Source organism: Scardinius erythrophthalmus (genome assembly GCF_964197995.2).
Source record: "Scardinius erythrophthalmus genome assembly, chromosome: 5".
Classification (NCBI taxonomy): Eukaryota; Metazoa; Chordata; class Actinopteri; order Cypriniformes; family Leuciscidae; genus Scardinius; species Scardinius erythrophthalmus.
Genome location: NC_138225.1, coordinates 21,047,726 through 21,069,065, shown reverse-complemented (window position 1 = coordinate 21,069,065; position 21,340 = coordinate 21,047,726). Strand labels below are relative to the sequence as shown.

Genomic DNA, 21,340 nt, shown 5'->3' with positions numbered 1-21,340 from the left:
GTCTATAAATAACCAGCAATATCAGGCACTCTGACACGATAACTGGGCAGTTCAAACTGCAGGTATGCGAGCGAGACAGTGTTCTACGATCTATATACATGAATCTATTTTGATATACTTTTGAATCAACATTTGTAAGAAATGAAAAAAAGCATAAAGCTTTGATAGCAAGAACGTTTCGCAGCTACAAAGTGCGTCAAACTGGTCACTTTTCTCTCACTTCCTTCTGAGACTCATGTCAAACAGCAGAAACCTTTATAAATATGGGTAGACAAATGATCAAACCTCATCTATTGCACATGAGCTGAAACCCATCAAATAAAATAAAGCCTTCACACTCGAGTTGAGTATGGCATTTTGCTGCATATGTTTAGCTTATACAAAAGTCCTGAAGGAAACCATTTAAAGGGGTTTTAGACATGTGTTTTGTCTCATAGATATCAAAAGCAACAGGGAACCTAGAGAGAGGTTTGTAAAGGTTATAGCAAGTTAAGGGACATGCCGTACGTCAAGACACTGACAGGTGCATAGCATACATCAAGAAGTAACAGACAAGACAACTGCACATTTAAGACAGAATGGACACATGCGACTGCACATATAAGAGAAGGGGGGTCATTTAAAAACATTCAATGGATTTATACACATACAGTAAACACACCTTAGAGCTCCTGAACACAGAATATGCTACTCCATTCTCTCTTTATTTCCAGAACAGCAGTGTCCAGACCCTGAGTACCACATACAGAATCCTAATACACAACAGAAATGAGACTCCATTTAATGCCTAAATCCAATACTCTATACAAACAGACCAAAAAAAGACTAGTCGTTTGGCACTGAAAATATATATATTTTTTTTCTGTGTAATTCAGTTTAAAGAGAAAATGGTATGGGCAAGAACCAATCTAGAAGGAGTTTGTGCTTAAGAGAGGGTCAGAGAGAGATGGGGGAAGAGAGAGAACAGGGGAAGAATGTGTAGGAGTGAAAAATGGACCACCATCTGCACAGGATATTAGTGAGAATATAATGAAAGCGCTTCACTGCAGTTTATCAATCCATCTTCATAAGCAATAATGAGTCATCTAAATGACTGACATCGGTTAAAGGTTTCCTCTAACCACTTGCTGCTTTCTAGAAATAATTGGCATAATTGGCATAATTCGTGAAACGAATCTTTTCAAAGTTTGCAAAAAGACCTAACTTTTTTGGATGTGGGAAGGGGCATTTTTACTGCTTGATATATATATATATATATATATATATATATATACTGTATATAAACAGCATGGCACAAAGCTTCATGTGCTCTTAGTCTCTTAATTAGTACCCAAAATATATAAATAAAAAGTCTGATTTCTAAAACAAAGAAAATAAGCTATGGTAAGAGGACACTTTCGTATGCGACAACAATGGAAAACCTCAGTAATTTGTGCAGTGTGCGCATGTTAAAAGATCAAATCCGATTTGAAGCTTGTGACATAAACGCGCACATCAACCCGATCACTTATTTAGCGTTCATATTTAAATTCATCAATTGGAATTATTTAATTAGCAGACGAAGGATCCACGTCCACGGACCGTTGGCTGAACATCTGATGCATGTGGCACACAAAATAGGAAACACTTTGGGAGTTTGGAGGCGATCATCTGATTCAAATTGCATGTGAAAATTGGACAGATTTGTGTGCCGAACATTGGTATTGTTATGGACAGACCTTTGGTAAATGAAAACAGTATTACATTTTTGTGTGAACTGTCCTTTTAAAACAAAAACACTCAGTGGGGATTTCACAATAAAAATAGAATTAATATGAGTGATCTGTGCCCATAATTAAATATCTCGATCGCCAATGCGTATTTACAATGGTTGTCCACTCAAGATTCTCTTTGTACTTTCAATACATGGTTCAAAAACAGGGGCTGATGGGTTCACCTGGCAGCCGATCCGATGTAAACAAGGGAGTATTGTTTTGGACTGAGTTAATACAGGGCAAGAGGGACCGTGATGACATTGAATGGCGGTTCACTTTCATTCCACAGCTAAACACCATATTCAGATCCTTCCCTCAATTGTCTTGTTTGTTTTGAGTGAAAGTGACTCCTTTTCCTTCCACATCATGCCTTGGTGGCATATCTGCATGTGCGTTCGAGCGCCTGTTAGCACTGCTGACTGATAAATAGGCCTTTTGGAATGTGAAGACTTGGTAAACAATGACGCATTCTGTTCATATAGAGACAAAGCGCTGCGACATGAGAGCCCTGCATCCGGCGGGCTCCAAATGTGGGATTTCTGACATTCACAAACATGGAGAAAAAGCCCTGTTCTAGATAATGCTTATACCAAACACAGTATAATTCGTGAGAAAGCCCTGTTCGTTAGAATTGACTGAATGTGCAGTCATTTATACATCAAGAGCTCTTTTAGTGTCTAGTAGTTACATAAGCCCCTTTGATTCACACTACAACACTGTGTGTGTGTGTTTGTTTCTGTTTATATATTGTATCTGAATGAAATGAGAACATTTTGATAGTATGAAAGAAATGGAAAGCAACAGAGATATGGAAACACCATAATATGGAAAAGGCCATATTCCAGGCATGCAATGACGCGGATAGGGTTAAGAATTGCACATTAGCATATACAAAAAGGCAAGACACCAAAGCTATTATTTTATACACATGTACAAATGTTATGATGGCAGCACACTGCATCAACGCCATCAATGTTTTTTAGCTTTATGAGGTGCCGTACCAAGTTAATATTAGCATCTTTTGTAAATGCTGTAGTCTTGCTCTAGATAGCTTATGACATAGTCTGGTTTTCAAACAAAGCTGGCCCAGATTCCATCCAAAATCTTCTTGTTTAGCCAGGATAAGAGAACAAAGATGAAAAGATCCAAACTGCATGAAGGAGAAAGTATGGATTTTCGCCGGATTACCGAGGTCAGGTTTTCTGAGAACCGTTACTACGGTGTACCTAAAAAAGAAAGGAAAGTGATTCTTGTGCAAGACTGAAAAAAGTGAAAAGCCTGAAAGACGACAAGCAATAGCAGAATCCAGTTCAATGTCAAGGTGAGCCTCAAGTTGGTGGAAACAGAGTGTAGTGTAGCCGTTTGGGTCATGATGGTCATCTGCTCGAAGGGTTGGAAGTGTCTGAATGAAGAAGCGCAGACAATGAGGAACGCTTCAGGATCTATGGAGACACTCAAAAGGTGGGTGGTTCGTCCTCATGCAAGTCCTCGAGCTCGACTTCTCTACCAGCCTCTCCACTGCTCCCCTTTCTGAGAGAGAAAGAAAAACACAGAGAGAAATGAATCATTATCTTTCTAAATGATCCATGCTTTGATCCAGTAGTTGATTTCGAAAAGGCAGACTTTTGACTATCTATAGTCTATAAGGTACCAGACCTTACTATACAGATCATTCAGGCCAAGAATCGTCCACGTAACCACAGATGCTTTGGCCCCCCAAAAAAAACATGGCAATGATGAAGTTTGAAATTTAAATGAAATAAAATTGATATAGAGAGGCTGCAAAATCAAGATGCAAATCTTGAACATTTAAACATTTGCATTTCATTTAGGGCAAATAAATCTTAAATCAATGATACCACAATATTCAAAAATAAAAAAAATAAATAAAAAAAAATTGTACTGTGAATGGTTGTACAGAAAAAAAAGAGGAAATCTGCAGAAAATGTATGAATACTTTGTCCAAGTAACAAGTATAGATTTTTTTTAAGACATTGTGCTTGAGAATATCTATTTATGTGTTATGTGCCTCAAGTAAAAATTAATATTTTTAATGACAAAAAAAAAAAAACCTTCAAAACAGTTATTAGTTTTAGGTAAAAATGTAATTGTAGCAGCTTGGTACGTTACATATTATATACTACTGTTCAAAAGTTTGGGGGCAATAGGATTTTTTAAAAAAAATTACATACTTTTGAATTTTCTATTCATCAAAGAATCCTGAAAAAAAAAAAAATCTAAAATATTAAAGCAGCACAACTGTTTTAAACATTGATAATTACTATAATAAATGCATCTTGAGGTCCAAATCAGCATATTAGAATGATTTCTGAAGGATCATGTGACTCTGAAGAAATGAGCAATGATGCTGAAAATTCAGCTTTGAAAATTCATCTTCTGATCAGAGCAGAACTGGAGAGTTCAGTCAGCTGTTGCCAAATTTTTTTAGCCAATTCTTTTTAATAAAGCACATTACTGTAAAAGTATATGATCGTAAATCACATTGCTGTTGCTTTATAACATACAACGAAAAATCTGCAACATGCATCAAACAGGTGTGATGCATCTGTAGATTGTCTGTGGTTGAAACTATCCAGTATTAAACAATGAACAATAGAAAACAAGCACACTGACACACAATCTCGGAGGAAACACAGATGAACATGGGAAGGTTCTCTGCAACAGACAGGTCTCAGAATGTATATGGTGGGACTGAATGAAAGACCACAACATGACATGTTTCACAGGCTTGGACTCTTTTAACAGTGTTAGCAAATACTTTCACTGCCAAAACGCAAGAGAAATGCCACACAAGGACAGGGTGGAGGCTGATATGACTCTTTCACTGACCAGTGGGAATACATGGAATCTGACAGGGCTTGAGTGACAAATGACAATGACCACCTGTCACAATGAGTTACCTTAACGAGGGCTGGAGTTTAAAAGAGGGCCGGAATGGCCAAGAGTCCCTGCAGCAGAGAGAGAGAGAGAGAGAGTGGAGGAAAGGGAGGAGAGCATCAGCAGTTTCATATGAAGTAAATGAGCAGGAACCAGGTCATTATAGAGACTACAGTGAGTTTTTGCTGGTCAGAACGCCAATTACATAAACAGTCGACATTAGACTACAATTAAATTGAGTTCTGCAATAAAAGTCAATTTAGGGTTGCACGACTACTGATTTCTGCTAGTCGATTTCTCATCAAAACAATACTCGAGTTACTCGACTACTCGTCGTTTATGCTACTGTATATGAAAAGACATGAAATAGCTAGATCTTATCAATAAACATTTATTAATTCATAGCCTAATGCAACAATTACATAAGTAAACTCTCAAAACATTATAATTATGACATTTCATTTTTAAATTTTAATTTAACAGTCTAAAGCCAAATAAATAGCCGTTCTTGCCTTTCATTTCAGACGTCTGCTTCTAGGGGCCGTTCACATATCGCGTCTTTTCCGCGCTCAAGGTCGTTATTTTAAATGTAGGCGCGCGGCGAGCGCGCTCATAATGAAAGCAAGGGACGTGGTGCGCTAGTTTGTCTAGGCGGGTTTTTCCTTCTCATCTCCAGAAATATATCTAGTAGTAAAGCTAATGCAAGGGCTAGAAATCAATTAATCCTTTGCTAATACTTCTTCGTCGTCATCATGTAGAGCGCAGTTTGGTTGCATAGCAACGACAGACGCCACGGGAGCGCAAGCGCTTGTAGGAGACAGCGGCACGGCCGCGCGCGCTTTCCACACGTTTTTAGAAGCAATATGTGAACGGCCTCTTGCAGAGTTGGCCAAATTACAATATTTTTGTCATCCTTGATGAAATTCTTCCACACATCTGACGCGTGGTGTCTGTTGGTGACGTTCGCCATTTTTAATTAATTTATGTTTAATGGACGCTCGAGTAGTCGATTGTTTCCGACAGCGTCGACTAGTGGTTGAAGTAGTCGATCTATCGACTACTCGACTAGTCTATGCAAGCCCTTATGGAAATGGACAGCATTAGCATCAACTACTAAAGAGAGATGCGTGTACCAGATGCTTATAAAAAATCTCATCAAATGCCAAGCATATTTGTCCAGGAGAGACAGCGTTCAACCCCTGTATTTGACAAACACCAGCAGGAAATATTATCAACGAACTCCAGTCTGTGCTTTATGAGCATATTAATACGTTACCCACACCCAACTTGCGCTCTGTGGCTAAAAAATTAGAGTGATTTTTAAAGGTGCTGGAGGCCAGAAAAAAAGTCCTGAAATGTAATAATGTGCATCCACATTTTCATCACATCCAACAAATGTGTAGTGATACAGCAATTTCTTTCCCCATGCTCCCAGACAGGGTTGGTTCAGTGATGTGTAATTGTGTATAGCGTGTCCTATCCAGGCCTGAAGCGACAACTTTTTAAACAGAAAGAAAAACGTGGCACGATGCAACAAAATCACAACCAATAAGAACATATTTTGTTTAATATACAGCTGTGGATTAGAGGAGTGGTGCTATCCAGCACAAACAGAGAACAATAGGCTGACAAAATGCACTGATATAAAAATAGTGGCTGATACAAATAAGCCTATAATTATTCTGATGCTATATAAATGATAAACTGAAGATATTTGTATTGTGTGTGTTTGTATATATATATATATATATATATATATATATATATATATATATATATATATATATATATATATATATATATATATATATATATATATATATATATATATATATATATATATATATATATATACAGTGCTATGCATAAGTTTAGACGCCCATGCTAAAGTTGACTAAAAAGAGGAATAAAAAATCATCTTTTGGAAATTGAACTTAATGCCTTAATTAAAAAAAATTGGAAAAATCCAACCTTTAAGGACACCATACCTAGAGATTGGCATGGTTTTATTTCAGTTAGCCTAATAGCTGGTTTGATTTGCATTGAGAAATGATCTTATGGAAAGTACTCCATGCCAATCTCTAGGTATGGTGAAGGCTATGTGATGATGTGGGGCTATTTTAATTCCAAAGGCCAAGGGAACTTTATCAGGATGCATAGTATCCTGGATCCATGAAGTAACTGGCCTTTAAAAATAAAAATCTGCCTGTCTCTATGGGAATTTAACATAGGGGTGTCCAGACTTATGCACCCTGTATTTTAAGGAAGAACCTTTATTTATTTATGATACATCATTTATTCACAAAGAAAATTGGTGTCCTTAAAGGTTGGATTTTTCCAATTTTTTTTAATTAAGGCATTAAGTTCAATTTCCAAAAGATGATTTTTTTATTCCTCTTTTTAGTCAACTTTAGCATGGGTGTCTAAACTTATGCATAGCACTGTATATATATATATATATATATATATATATACACACAGTATATATACACACATATACACACATACACACACACAATTGTAATTGAAAGCATGAAAGATGGATTTTGAGATTTGTTAAAGATTACATTTAAAAATGTTATTTAAGTGAGCACTAGATACCAGAAAAATAGGTAGACATGAGCAGGGTATCATGTATTAGATATATATCCAACATCAGCAGATGCCGATATGGTGGCTGTACTAAATTATAATGTGCCTGTGCTAAAACAGGTTGTTAAAGTGTCAATATTCTGACAAAATGAATATTTAAGAGAGACGTAGAAAATAATCTACTCATAAATATTGCATTCATCATGAGTATCACAAGAAATGATTTGCTGCCATCACAGAGTAACAATTGCAATCGAGTGAGTATGCATGTACGCCTGAGAAAGGGAGGGAGAGTGTGTGTTCAATATGTACAGTGTGTGTTTAGATGAAAAAGGTTATTAACGGTGCGGGAGGTAGTGTATTCAACCTGACACTGAATTATGGATGACATGCAAATGGTCAACCCTGAAAGAAGGAGATTTAAAGGGACGGAGGGATTTTCAAAATTACGATGATAGCTTTCTACCAACCGGGGGCGCTGCTGCTTTTTATCTATTTATTCAGAAACGCTTTTACTCAGAGGGAACGACTAACTGACAAATGGCTAATAAAAAATTATAGAGGTAAATGAAAATACAATAAACTGCCTCTTGCAAAAGAAGTCACCGGTCTGCTGAGTCACTGTATTGATCCACTTCATTTCCCAATCAGATTGCATCCTTGTCAACAGAGAGGGTTGACACCAAACAAGCATGTCAATTTGTTTACAGATAATCAAATGACCTTTCAGTTTTGATTGTACGAACAATAACTGCATATGGCACATCTGGGGAAAAAAAAACACACAAAAAACAAACAAACAAACAAACAAACAAACAAACAATACAATGACTTTAGTCTATCTGGGATGCATACAGAGATAACCAGACTGTTTGTATTGATCCAGGGCATTCATAGGACAGGGAGCAACCCTCTGCTGATTCTGACAGGCATCTAACAGACAGCACACAGAGAGGAAGAGTGAGAGAACATGCTGCTGTCCTTGAACAAACCCACTCTAATGTGGGAAAAGCAGCAGAGTGGGGACAGAGATGACTTCATGGAGACACTTACTGTCAGCCAAGTGGGCAGAAGCATTACCAGCAAAAGGCCTCTGAGAATAACTGTCAAAGGATGGATGGTGCAAACATCAAAAAAAAAAAAAAAAAAAACGGAATTATTGTTGTGACCTTGTATATACTGTATGTATATATAGATGCTGAATATGAAAAACTGAAATATACATTTAGAACTATATTACACACTTTTTTTGTGCAAACAAAGCACTCGCGTTGCTTCATAAATTGAGGTTAAACCACTGGAGTCACATGGATTACTTTAATGATGTCTTTCCTATCGTTCTGGACCTTGAATGTGTACGTTTCTTTGCTCCCAATGGAGGGACAGAAAGCTCTCGGATTTCATCACAAATGATCTTAATTTGTGTTCCGAAGATGAACAATGGTCTTATGGGTTTGGAACGACATGAGGGTGAGTAATTAATGACAGAATTTTCACCATTTTTGGGTGAACTATCCCTTTAAGGCGTTCTACTGTATGCATTTGTCTTGTACACTAAAGTCTTTCAACCATCAATAGAGCGCCACCGTCAGGCTGAATAAGGCAAGGACATTCGAATTCGGAAGAATTCTCTGTGTGTGATGTATTTAGTCATTAGAATATAAAGCTTACAAAATGTTTATCATAAACTAGCGCTAAGACCAAGAATCTACCCTAATTTATGGCCAGGAGTCGCTATAAATATATATATTATACAAATATTAATGAGGGAGTCAGCAGTCTCAGAGAAGCAATGAAGAAAGAATAGTGAAAACATCAAGTCCCAGAGCTTTGAATGCTACTGCAAAAGAAAAAACGTCTGAATCATGCTACTATGGAAACGTATGTTGGCGGCAGGAGAAGTAATGGGTGACTATTAGCACACCTTCCTGTTCAAATTGATAGACATGACGTCTGAAATATCATGCTGCGACCTTGAATGTGAGAGTGAAAAAAACAAAGAATAAAAGAGTTGCAATGCTAAAAAGACTTCAACCTCTTACAAAAGACTTGTGAGCAAAAGGAAAGCCATTGGATTTGTGCAGCTATATTACTCTGGATTCCAGTTGGCCATCGGCTGAAACACTTACATGAGAAGACTGCTGGGAGCAGACATGGATCTCTCTTCTCTCCTGCTGGGACACTCAAATGGATTCCCAAAGGAACGCTTCCTTAACATGGCTTTCACCAAGATCTACAGCATCACAGGAAAGAGGGGACTAGTTGACTTAACTTACCGTACATATTAAAAGAACACAGATCAGGGCATGCAGAAATACATTTACAAATACAAAATAGAGAAAAAAGCTAAAAATACACTTTGCATTTATTGAAATGATGATGATGGCAAGAAGGACTAATTCCAGGAAAGTAATCAAGGAAAAGCAGACAGTTCAGAAGCAGGATCAGTTTGACATGTGATGAGGTTTCAGTTGTTTGGTTGAGGTCTATTGTGTCTTAACCTTCTTATTCATCCACTCATTGACAGCTGTACCATGCACTAGACACATTTGGCTTGTGTGTGTTCATGTAACTACAGTTCAGCAACTCATGAACCCTTACACACTCTGTTTCACTTACTACTGCAGACAGACTGGGGACAAACTTCACTGAGTTCTGCACCTCCTCTTCAGTGACTTCTACCGCAGTACAGTGCTCCTCTTCTAAAGGCAATGGGTCTGTACCATCCTGAGTCACCCAGGGGTCCACCTGAAAATACACACACACACACACACGTATATAACATGCTGTGTACATGTCATTCCGTCAGGGCCGTCGCTAGTGGGGTGAAAGGTGGTGACAAAATCCAGTAGTTATACTATGTAGCCCCCTGTTGTATGAATAATTCTAATATTTATATTAGTTGTATGCCTGAGATTTAAATGAAAACCACAAAACCATGCAATTTGGTTAAATATTTTTTTCCAAATATCTGCTTCTCTTGCCTCCTTAAAAATGGTTTAGTCCGATCTAAAGTATTTATAAATTATTCAGTCAGTGACAAACATCAGATGGACCCAATAAAATTGTAAGTCCCACCCCAGCTTGTGAACAGAACCAATCAGAGTTGAGGCGGCAGTGCCGGAAGTTAACGATGAACTTGGTGGAAGAGCAGGCAACTAACTGACTGAAAAATATTGGGGAAAAGAAAACATAAATCAGGGCACCAGAAACGCCATGAAAAGAAGGAGAGGGAGGCCAGGAGAGTTGGTGTATCCCAGTCGATAAAGACTGTAACAATTTCCCTTACACTATCAAAGCAAGGAAAAAGTACTGCACGCAAAACATAAGGTAACGGGCGGATCTGATACCTACTGATATAAATAAAGCCAGTAACAGCTTACTTTCGTTAAATAAACACTAAAGAAAAAATATATAGAATACAATTGACATGTATGTAGACTTGAATTAATTATATATTAACGAAAAAACAATGAAACACAAGTTCAACCAAGTGTATTGAGAGATATATTACATTATAATACCCAGACGGGCAGCAATATGCGCTTATTTCACAGCTGGAGGCACGGCCGCACTCCAACACAGCAAACAAACATTCTCAAATTACCCACACACATTTAACCCTCAACACCCCAATGTCCCAAGGTCCTGGCCAGCAGACCGAAAGTTCATTCAAGCAACATAAATTGTCCGTACGGAACGACAATGTACTCCGCGAGAAGAAAAAGACACCAAACAAAAATGTAAGGCGAAGCGTGGCGAGAAGCCGCAGTCAATATCCCCGTGGACTTACGCAATCTCGCCACAGTCTGTTTAGCCGATGGGAAGATGTAGTAGTCCAGAAAACAATTGTCACGTAATCCACAAAAATAGGGTATTAGTCCCTTTGATGAATTCTTCATGCAACTATTACACAGAGCCCGCTAAACACAGACCGCTTTCCCCGTTTGAACTCCGGAGTCCTCTCTCGACGTCACTTCCACTTCTCCTTAAAACCATATTGCGTGACATAACAATGACGCGAGGACAAAACAAAAACAAATAAAAGTCCATATAATAGTCCGTGATTACACCACAGGCATCTGATACAACAGTTAGCTTTTTTCATGTGAAGAAAAAAAAAAACCATACAACAAAGCATGTTTATCATCACCTCAAAAAGCTGTACATAAAGGCAGAAATAGGTGACTATTACAAGACGTTCTTAAAGACAGGTTGTATTGTTATTTCGCTGGGAATAAGAAAACTACCGTCTACAGCCTGTCGGGTACTGTTACTTTTCATTATCGGCACGCACCACAATCGACGAATGATTACGTGGTCAAAATCCCTGTCTTTTTACACTTTTGTAGAGTTAAAAAATGTACACGAGTCACGACGCATTGCATTATGCACTTGGCCTGTCGGCTGATGTATTTAATACATCAAGAAAACACAAATACAACACACTGCACTTGGATGAATAAATCTATTAGCTTTATTTAATAATATATTACCAGTTCCATATTATCTTTATTAAAAAATAAGACAACAAACGATTTTATTTTTTAAATTTGACTGCATTCTTGTCCATTTCTAAATGTTTACTTTTTGATTTATGAATTATAACAGACTGATGGTGAAAAAAACATTATTTTGCTGTTACTTTTTTGAATTGGTTTTATTATTATTTAACAATTTCTTGCTTTTTGTTAGTTTTTATTCGTTGTAATTGTAATTTAACTTTTAGAATTAAGGTTTTACAACAACATTACCATCTTCCGTTACATGTGGGCCTCCATGCTCATCTATTGTACAGTATATGATATTGGTGAAGGGTGGTGGGGGCCATCTACCCATCCATCCATCATCTTTCCTTCCTTCCTTCTATCCATCCATCACAACAATTAATCCATTGATCTACCCTACCTATTATACAGTGCAATGCATAAGTTAATACACCCATGCTAAAGTTGACTAAAAAGAGGAATAAAAAATCATATTTTTGAAATTGAACTTAATGCCTTAATTTAAAAAATTAGGAAAAATCCAACCTTTTAGGACACCAATTTTCTTTGTGAATGAATAATGTATCGTAAATAAATAAATGTTCTTCCTTAAAATACATGGTGCATAAGTGTGTACACCCCTATGTTAAATTCCCATAGAGGCAGGCAGAATTTTATTTTTAAGTATTTTTTTTGTATTAATTTTTAGGATACTATGCATCCTGATAAAGTTCCCTTGGCCTTTGGAGTTAAAATAGCCCCACATCATCACATAGCCTTCACCATACCTAGAGATTGGCATGGTTTTATTTCAGTTAGCCTAAAAGCTAGTTTGATTTGCATTGAGAGATGATCTTATGGAAAGTACCCCATGCCAATCTCTAGGTATGGTGAAGGCTATGTGATGATGTGGGGCTATTTTAATTCCAAAAGGTTGGATTTTTCCTAATTTTTTAAATTAAGGCATTAAGTTCAATTTCCAAAATATGATTTTTTATTCCTCTTTTTAGTCAACTTTAGCATGGGTGTATTAACGTATGCATTGCACTGTATGTCTGTAGATCCATCAATGCATCTATCCATCTGTCCTTCCATCCATCCATCCATCCATCCATCCATCCATCCATCTAATATTCTATCTATCCATCCACCCGTCCATCCATCCATCCATCCATCCATCCATCCATCCATCCATCCATCTAATATTCTATCTATCCATCCATCCGTCCATCCATCCATCCATCCATCCATCCATGCAGCCATCCATCATTTATCCTTCCATTCATCCATCCATGTCTATAGATCAGTCCATACATCCAGCCATCATATATCTATCTATTAATCAATCCATCGGTCTGTCCATCCATCCATCCATCCATCCATGTCTGAAGATCAGTCCATACATCCGTCCATTCGTTCGTCCGTCCGTCCGTCCGTCCATCCATCCATCCATCCATCCATCCATCCATCCATCCATCCATCCATCTATTCATCAAACCATCAGTCTGTCCATCCATCCATCCATCCATCGGTCCATCCATCTAATATTCTATCCATCCATCCATCCATCCATCCATCCACCCATCCTTTATCCTTCTATTCATCCATCCATGTCTGTAGATCAGTTCATACATCCATCCATTCGTCCATCCATCCAGCTGTCATATATCCATCTATTCATCAATCCATCCATCCATCCATCCCTCTATTTAGTGTTTCTTCCATCAAGCCATCATCTATACTTACATTTATCAATCCATCCATCAGTCCGTCCCTCCATTCCTTGGTCCATCCATCTAACCTTCTATCCTTCATTTCATTTCTCTATTCATCCATCAATCCTTTCATCTATCCATCCATCTAACCATTCATCCAATCAAAAAATTATTAAAGAAATAAAATATTTGTCCTAATAACAAAGTTAGTCTGAAGGGTATGAGAGTAGAGCTATTGAGTGAATGTAGGCCGAGAAGCTCAGATTAAAGTGTGCTCTGGGGATCGCTGCTTTAATGGAACATTTTCTGGGTAATGACATGCAGGCAAGAGTCTCTGATGGCCGAGTGTGTGTGTGTGTGTGTGTGTGTGTGTGTGTGTGCTAATTATTCACACTCACTGTCACACTGAGACAGCAGATGGAAGTTTCCAGAACTGAACCAAAATCCTTCTCCAAAGGGATTAGCTGATGTGTTTCTGTCCAAACAGCAAGTCTGCTAGATGGTGCAGAAGCTATCAGAGATATTGTGTCATATTATCACTATCCCTGTATGTGGCTCAGGAATGGTCTTTGATAGAAACACTGGAGCTACTGTGAGTGAAGACTAATGATACATTTCTTTTTGAGAAACTGACTATAATTTCAATATTAAGTGATGGCCGAGTGTGTGTGTGTGTACTCACAGAGAGAGCGCACTCTCTCGCTGATATGCAGGAAGGAAAATTTAGGTGATTTCTGAAGGATAGCATTGATTAATAATACAAGCCCAGCCAACAAGGTCAAATATGCACATTCATTTCAGTGTAAATAGATGCACTCCTCAGTGAATAATAACTATCTTGCAATACAGAGTGGTGAAGATGAAGGTGGAAGGGTTTACTCTACACTTTCAATCTAAGAAGTGCTCCTTTCCATCATATGCACTGTATACTTACTTTGATCTCAGGAACAGTGATCCTGGCGTCTGGGTTTTTGTCCAGCATTCGTGTGACCAGGTCCTTCAGCCCTTCGCTGATAGCTGGCCTGAGATATTACAGAAACACAGAGAAAACAGCTGAAAACACAAACCTTTTGAAGGGATCCTTTTGAATTAGGTTGAATCTCTCAAATTATTTTCCCTCACTCCCTTAATTTTGGCTTGTTAGCATAGAATTAAAAATGTTAAATTAATTAAAAACATTTGTGAGGTTTACGCTTAGAAAAGAAACCCAAAAAGTGAGTGAAGCCCCTTGTCATGTACACTGTTTTTGATTCACAGTGAGAACACTGCAGCATGACATCAGGGACCATGCGTGTGTGAGAGAGAGAAGCGCTTTTATTTGCTGACGATTAGTCCAAACACATACACCAGATGACATGCATTCGGATGGCCTCTGGCCTTCCAGACACAGACAACAGACTTCATCAACATAGACCTGCACGAGCATACACAAATGTCATACATAAACCAACATGCCTCAAAATAGCATTCATCTCACACTGTCATACACTCAAACATCTCTGACATTTCCTTTCTCTGTTTCTGTGGGACGACAGATGCGTCACACACAGCGAGGGGCGACTTACGTCTCGGGGAACTCCACCGGCTTACACTTGATCTTATTGTGAAGTGCCAGAATGTACTCATCAATAAATGGGCACTGGAGGACAAGGAAGAAAAATAGAGGAGAGGGAGGGAAGGTTAGATGGATGAGTGATCAAAATCATCAATCACACAAATGTCACTGCAGTAGCACACTGGCCCGTCCATTGATCTTACTGATAGATAATTCCTCAGTGAAGAATTACTGCTATCATTCTGATTATATCAGTATATGAGCCGACTCACCTTCCCATACACGAAACAGTAGAGAGTCACTCCCATAGCCCACACATCCAGAGCCTGAACAAGACACAACTTCTGTTATATTGATGCAGGAGCTTTTGAGATAAATGTCATTTCTTGAAGGGAGAGTTCATTCAAAATTTAAATTCTGTTGTCATTTATTTACTATCATGTTGTGCCAAAGCTCTATGACTTTCTTCCTAGGAATGCAAAACAAAATATCTTAAAGAATGGACTAATGTGCACTCAATAAGGGTAAAAAAAACAATAAAATCATTTTATTGCTCAAAGATGCATTAAATTGATCAAAAGTGACAGTAAAGACTAGATTTCTAAAGTTACACACACAAAAAAAATTTTTAAATAAATGCTGTTCTTCTGAACTTTCTATTCATCAAAACAACCTGAAAACAATGGTTTCCACAAACATACAGTATTAAGAGGCATACTGTTTTCAACATGGATGCTAATAAAAAAAATATTTCTTAAGCATTAAATCAGCATATTAAAATGACTTCTAAAAGATCATGTGATACTGAAGGCTGGAGTAATGATGCGGAAAATTCAGCATTGCCATTACAGGAATAAATTACATTTTGAAAAACTGTATATCAAAATAAAAAATAAAAATTAAGAAACTTCTTTAATAAAAATCTGTTGAACAGTAGCGTAGCTCTTTGACACATTTATGGGAGAATTAGCAATGTCCCATTCATAAAAAAAAAATAATAATTCTACTGAGCCTAATTTTTCAGCCTAAGGTCTGATTGGCCTATCACAACACATACCAGCAAAATCACCACAGACACGCATTACCTTTCCACTAAAGCTCTGGCGGTTGTCTGACAGTGTCTCTGGGGCCATGAATGCAGGAGTACCAGCAGTGCTGGAGAGACAGGCATCGTTACCTTCGAACTGGTTACTGACCCCAAAATCAGCAATTTTGACATGGCCGTCATCTCCAAGTAATAAATTAGATGGTTTGATATCCCTGTGAACAATCTTCTGAAAGTGCACTGAGCAAAAAGAGAAAGAATATCAGAGAAGGAGTATGATATTTCGAGTATATCATCTAAAAGAATAACAAGATGAAGGAGTCATTCCAAAAGGTCAATTTACTGATGATTAGTTTAAAATCTCAGAATTGTATTAGACTTCACAAAACAAACGTAACGCATTGGTCCTCAAAACTTAGTAACTATAGTACTATATAGTAATAAAGTAAATACTTAATTTTTTATAATACAAGTATAAAAATTATTATTATTATTATTATTACTAGAGATGGGTGACACCACATGCTATTAAGGTCAATATCACTAAAACCGATAATTAAAATGTAAAGTTATGAGGATCAAATTATTTTATCCATATTTAAAAGTAATAATAATACATTTTATAGTCCTGCAAATGATCATTAAACAAAAACATTTTATATATTATTATTATTATATTATGTGAGGATCAATCTTCTCAATGCAACATCAAAAAGTATTTAAAATTCAAGACTAATCCATCCATGCCTAATTGTGATCAGAAAAAAATTCAACATTAACATACCATGTAATACTAATCCATACTTATACTGTACAAGTTACTTAATTTTGACTAAAATGTCTTTTTTTTTTTTTTTTTTTTTACTCAAAACAAGTTTAATAAAGCTACTAGGTTGAGCATGGCAAGTAAAGAGGAGGTACAACATCAAGTGTGCCTGACCGCGGGAGGTCTCAGCTTAACTAAGGAACAGCAGAAAGGATCAAGAAGGACACCCTGTGCACACTGAAGCTGAATTTGATTGGTTAAGAGACGCCTTCTTGTCTCAAGTGGTCAATCAAAGATAACCTGCCCACCACTTATCATCTTTCAGTCATGTGTCATTACTGGTTATACGCGACAACAAGAGCCATGTCTAAGATGTCTTCAGATGACAAGCATGGTAATGAAAAAAGAAAATCCATTAAGGAACACAGAGATGTGTTCAAAGCATTAGCAGGTTACTGCATATAATAATTTGATCAAAGTCAGCAAAGCAAGGTGAATGTAACACATAGGTACTCTAGCCCAGGGGTTCCCAAACTTTTCCATGCCAAGGCCCCCCAAATACCACTAGGTTCTGGCCAAGGCCCCCCTTACGGCACATGTAGAAATAAATAAATAAAACATCTAGGTGAACACCAGATTATGTGATGGTGTTTGATACCAGCCAATCAGAAAGATTATAGAGATGCACCGATGACAATTTTCAAGGCAGATTCCGATTTTTCATTTAGTTTGACCTGCCGATACAGATTTTAGCCGATTCTGATTTCATTTTATATATATATATATATATATATATATATATATAAAATAAATGTTATATATATATATATATACAGTACCAGTCAAAAGTTTGGAAACATTACTATTTTTAATGTTTTTGAAAGAAGTCTCTTATGCTCATCAAACCTGCAGTAAAAAAAAATATATATATATATATTAAAAAACAGTAATATTATGAAATATTATTACAATTTTAAATAATGGTTCTCTTTTTTGATATACTTTAAAATGTAATTTATTTTTGTGATGCAAAGCTGAATCTTCATCAGCACGTACTCCAGTCTTTGGTGTCTTATGATCCTTCAGAAATCATTCTAATATGCTGATTCATGATCAATGTTGGAAACAGTTGTGCTGCTTAATATTTTTTTTATAACCTGAGATACTTTTTTCAGGATTATTTGATGAATAAAAAGTTAAAAAGAACTGTATTTATTTAGAATAGAAATCTTTTGTAACAATATACACTACCGTTCAAAAGTTTGGGAACAATAACTATTTTTTTTTTTAAGAAATTAGTACTTTAATTCAACAAGGATGCGTTAAATTGATAAAAGGTGATGGTAACGATTTATATTGTTAGAAATGTTTTTATTTTGAATAAATGCTGTTTTTATGAATAAATGCTGTTAACGTTTTACTCATCAATGAATCCTGAAAAAAGTATTCCAAAAAAAATATATTAAACAGCACAACTGTTTCCATCATTGATAATAACTGAGTATCAAATCATCATATTAGAATGATTTCTGAAGGATCATAAGACACCAAAGACTGGAGTACTTGCTGATGAAAATTCAGCTTTGCATCACATTTTAAAATATATTAAAAAAGAGAACCATTATTTTAAATTGTAATAATATTTCATAATATTACTGTTTTTTTTTTGTTTTTTTTTAACTGCAGGCTTGATGAGCATAAGAGACTTCTTTTAAAAACATTAAAAATAGTAAAACACCAAAAACAAGTTTAAATTGGTAAATTTTCTATAAATATTTTTGTCTTCATTTTCTTTTCTCACATAGCCTACTCCAGTGCTTGTTAAACACACTATACATGCATATTATGTGCATTTTAGGTACTTTTTGTGTGAAATCATATTTATTTTGTCCATCAAAGTGTGCTTTCACTTTAATTGAGAGTAAGCAGCGCAGCAAAAATAGACTCGGCGTCGAAACCCTCCACTTCACTGCTGCTCACGCGACGCTCCTGCTTGACGCTCACGCGCTGCTCCTGCTCGTGGTGTGAATGCACTCACTGAACATGCACGCCGGAAAAAATTCGTGCTGCTCACGCGCCGCTCGTGGTCTGAAACGGCCGTAATTCACAAGGTTTCCTACATGTGCGTTCTGTGTGCATGATGCTGATGTCCCGCGATGTTATTCATGAGGCGCCAGAGTGCATTTGAATCGGCATATGTCAGACTGAAAATCACGTGAAAATCGGCCAATTCTGGTCACTAGCCGATCAATCAGTTCATCTCTAAAAGATTAGCATTAAAAGTATAATGTTCAGATAGGCTATGCAACAAATTATTATAATGTTATTTCATAACAATACTCATATTAACAAATATTTATTTTTTGAACGTTTTTTAACTTTTTTTTCGCTTTTTTTTCCCAACTTGCTGCGGCCCCCCTGGCACCCCCTGGCGGCCCCCACTTTGAAAACCCCTGCTCTAGCCACAGCTTATGTTAATTGTCTCTCAAGCAGTTTACATATCATAAACCCCCCCACACAGATTTTTTAGAAGTATTTTCTTATGTATTTTTTAGAACTATTAATTAATTATATTGACACAGCTCCCTAAGGTAACTAGCATAGTGCTAATGAAATAAACAGGATATGGACACATACTCTGATTGCAGTCCACAAATTAAAGTCACACAAAGGAGTTCATTGTGAACATGGACTGATTTGTAGCGAATCATGCAAATGGTCTGTTGCCATCCAGACGGTTGCCACAGGATTCAAATGAATTGATGAAAGCCGAGTTTCCACTCGAGCAGAACAGACACTTGGCAATCTACTCAGCTTAGCTCGTTCTCCTTTTTTGTGCTGCCATCTTATTTAAAGGCTCAATACAATTTAAGCTCAATCAACATATCCTGTCGATTAACTAATGATTTTGACTCGTCTCGTTTTTTCTTTTAAAAAGCAAAAATCTAGGTTACAATGACACACTTACAATAGAAGTGAATAGGGACCATTTTTGAAGGATTTAAAAGCAGAAATGTGAAGTAAAAGCGCTTACATTAATACTTCTGTTAAAACTTATTTGTATAATTTAAGGTGTACAGCTGTTTAAATTTTACAGTCGTTTCAGGGTTTATCACATTGTGTTGTAACTTTACACTGAAAAGTTTAGTAAGCGATTTTGTTTTTTTACACAAAAGCCATGATGACACACATATTGTTTACATTTTGCTCCTTTGTAAGTGCCTCACTGTAACCCAGATTTTTGCTTTTGGAAATTATTTTATGTGGTAATCTACATTATGCCACATACTGTTGATTGAGCTTAACTTTCTCTTCACCCATTTTATGTAACTTTAACCATCATTATGTAATCTTTATGTTCCAAAATAAAATCTCATGTTTCTTCTTTTGACAGATGAGAGATCAGAACGGCCTTAAGAAATAGCACAGACTCCCCCACGCACACATACACGAGCGCACTGCCACATTTGCTCACTTCATTAGCCTAACAGGATGCCATGATGAGTTAGAACAACAAACATAGAGATGTTCCTTGAGACAGAGCTCTCTTAGGTCTTTATTTTTACTCGAGTAATGATTAATGTCAGCCGCTCATCAGTAGGAGTTTGATTCGCTCTTCTCTCCTGGGATTTATTTAACTTCAGATGCTCTATTACTAAAACCATGTCAAGGTGGTCTCCTTATAAACTGAGGATGGAACACAGTGAGGTCGACCCAGCAATTTGAAAAAGGCTTTTAACCCTCTGGAGTCTGAGGTGTTTTCTGGGCACTGGAGGTGTTCTAACATGCTCTGACATTTGTGCTTTTTTCAGTTATTTATAAACATGTTAGTGGCAAAGGTGTAAATTCACTCTATATAGCACAAACAGGGCTACCAAAATATGTGATCACTATGCATGTATATTTTTTTATTTTTAAGAGAATAATGCTTATGCGTGGTTATTGAAAAAATTAAAAATGAAAGTTGCTGAAAGAAGACCTCAAAACTCATAATAAATGTGCATGAATAAGACTTTTGAGAAATGGATGTTCTTCCTTCGAGTTCTGGCTTCAAAATTATGTGAAAATAGTCTTGCTTTATCGTTCAGATAAAACAATACATTGATTTAAATTGATGTAAAACAGGTTTTGCTTGGAAAGCCATTATGCGAGTGGGCGTGAACGAGGAGTGGTTTACACCTTGGAATACAAAATGTCCCACCCATTATGCATAATGACTCTATATAATTAGCCATTCATTCAGGTGTGACTCTGACTGACTGAGCCACAATGCAAGGACAAAAAATTAGAAGAAGACTTATATTGACCATTTAAGATTTTGCTTACATCTATCTTGTAAATATGTTTTGCTATTTTATTAAAAAGGTTACAATTACAACAATAATTAAAATTTCAACAATATTTCAAGTGTACTCTTTCTTTGTAAAAAAAAAAAAGATTATAGGCCTACATTTTAGGCCTATCTATGTATTCATTAGTTTGAATATAGCCAAAATTGGAACAGCTAACATCTTAGTTGATGACTTTA

At 36.7% G+C, this 21,340-nt stretch overlaps 1 protein-coding gene across 2 annotated transcripts in view; it reads right to left on the bottom strand.

Annotated features, from left to right (window-relative positions):
- Positions 1 to 1,749: 1,749 nt before the first annotated feature.
- camkk1a (calcium/calmodulin-dependent protein kinase kinase 1, alpha a) overlaps positions 1,750 to 21,340 on the bottom strand; it is an 88,440-nt gene continuing 68,849 nt past the window's right edge. Inside the window, exons 11-17 of one of the 2 annotated variants that reach the window (XM_081365665.1) lie at positions 16,087 to 16,286; positions 15,274 to 15,327; positions 15,012 to 15,085; positions 14,381 to 14,468; positions 9,864 to 9,992; positions 9,374 to 9,477; positions 1,750 to 3,284 (exon numbers count right to left, since the gene is read on the bottom strand). In XM_081365665.1, coding sequence (XP_081221791.1) covers positions 3,209 to 3,284; positions 9,374 to 9,477; positions 9,864 to 9,992; positions 14,381 to 14,468; positions 15,012 to 15,085; positions 15,274 to 15,327; positions 16,087 to 16,286 — 725 coding nt within the window. In that variant the 3' untranslated portion in view covers positions 1,750 to 3,208. The remainder of the gene's footprint in view (positions 3,285 to 9,373; positions 9,478 to 9,863; positions 9,993 to 14,380; positions 14,469 to 15,011; positions 15,086 to 15,273; positions 15,328 to 16,086; positions 16,287 to 21,340) is intronic. The other variant, XM_081365666.1, reaches the window with a different exon arrangement.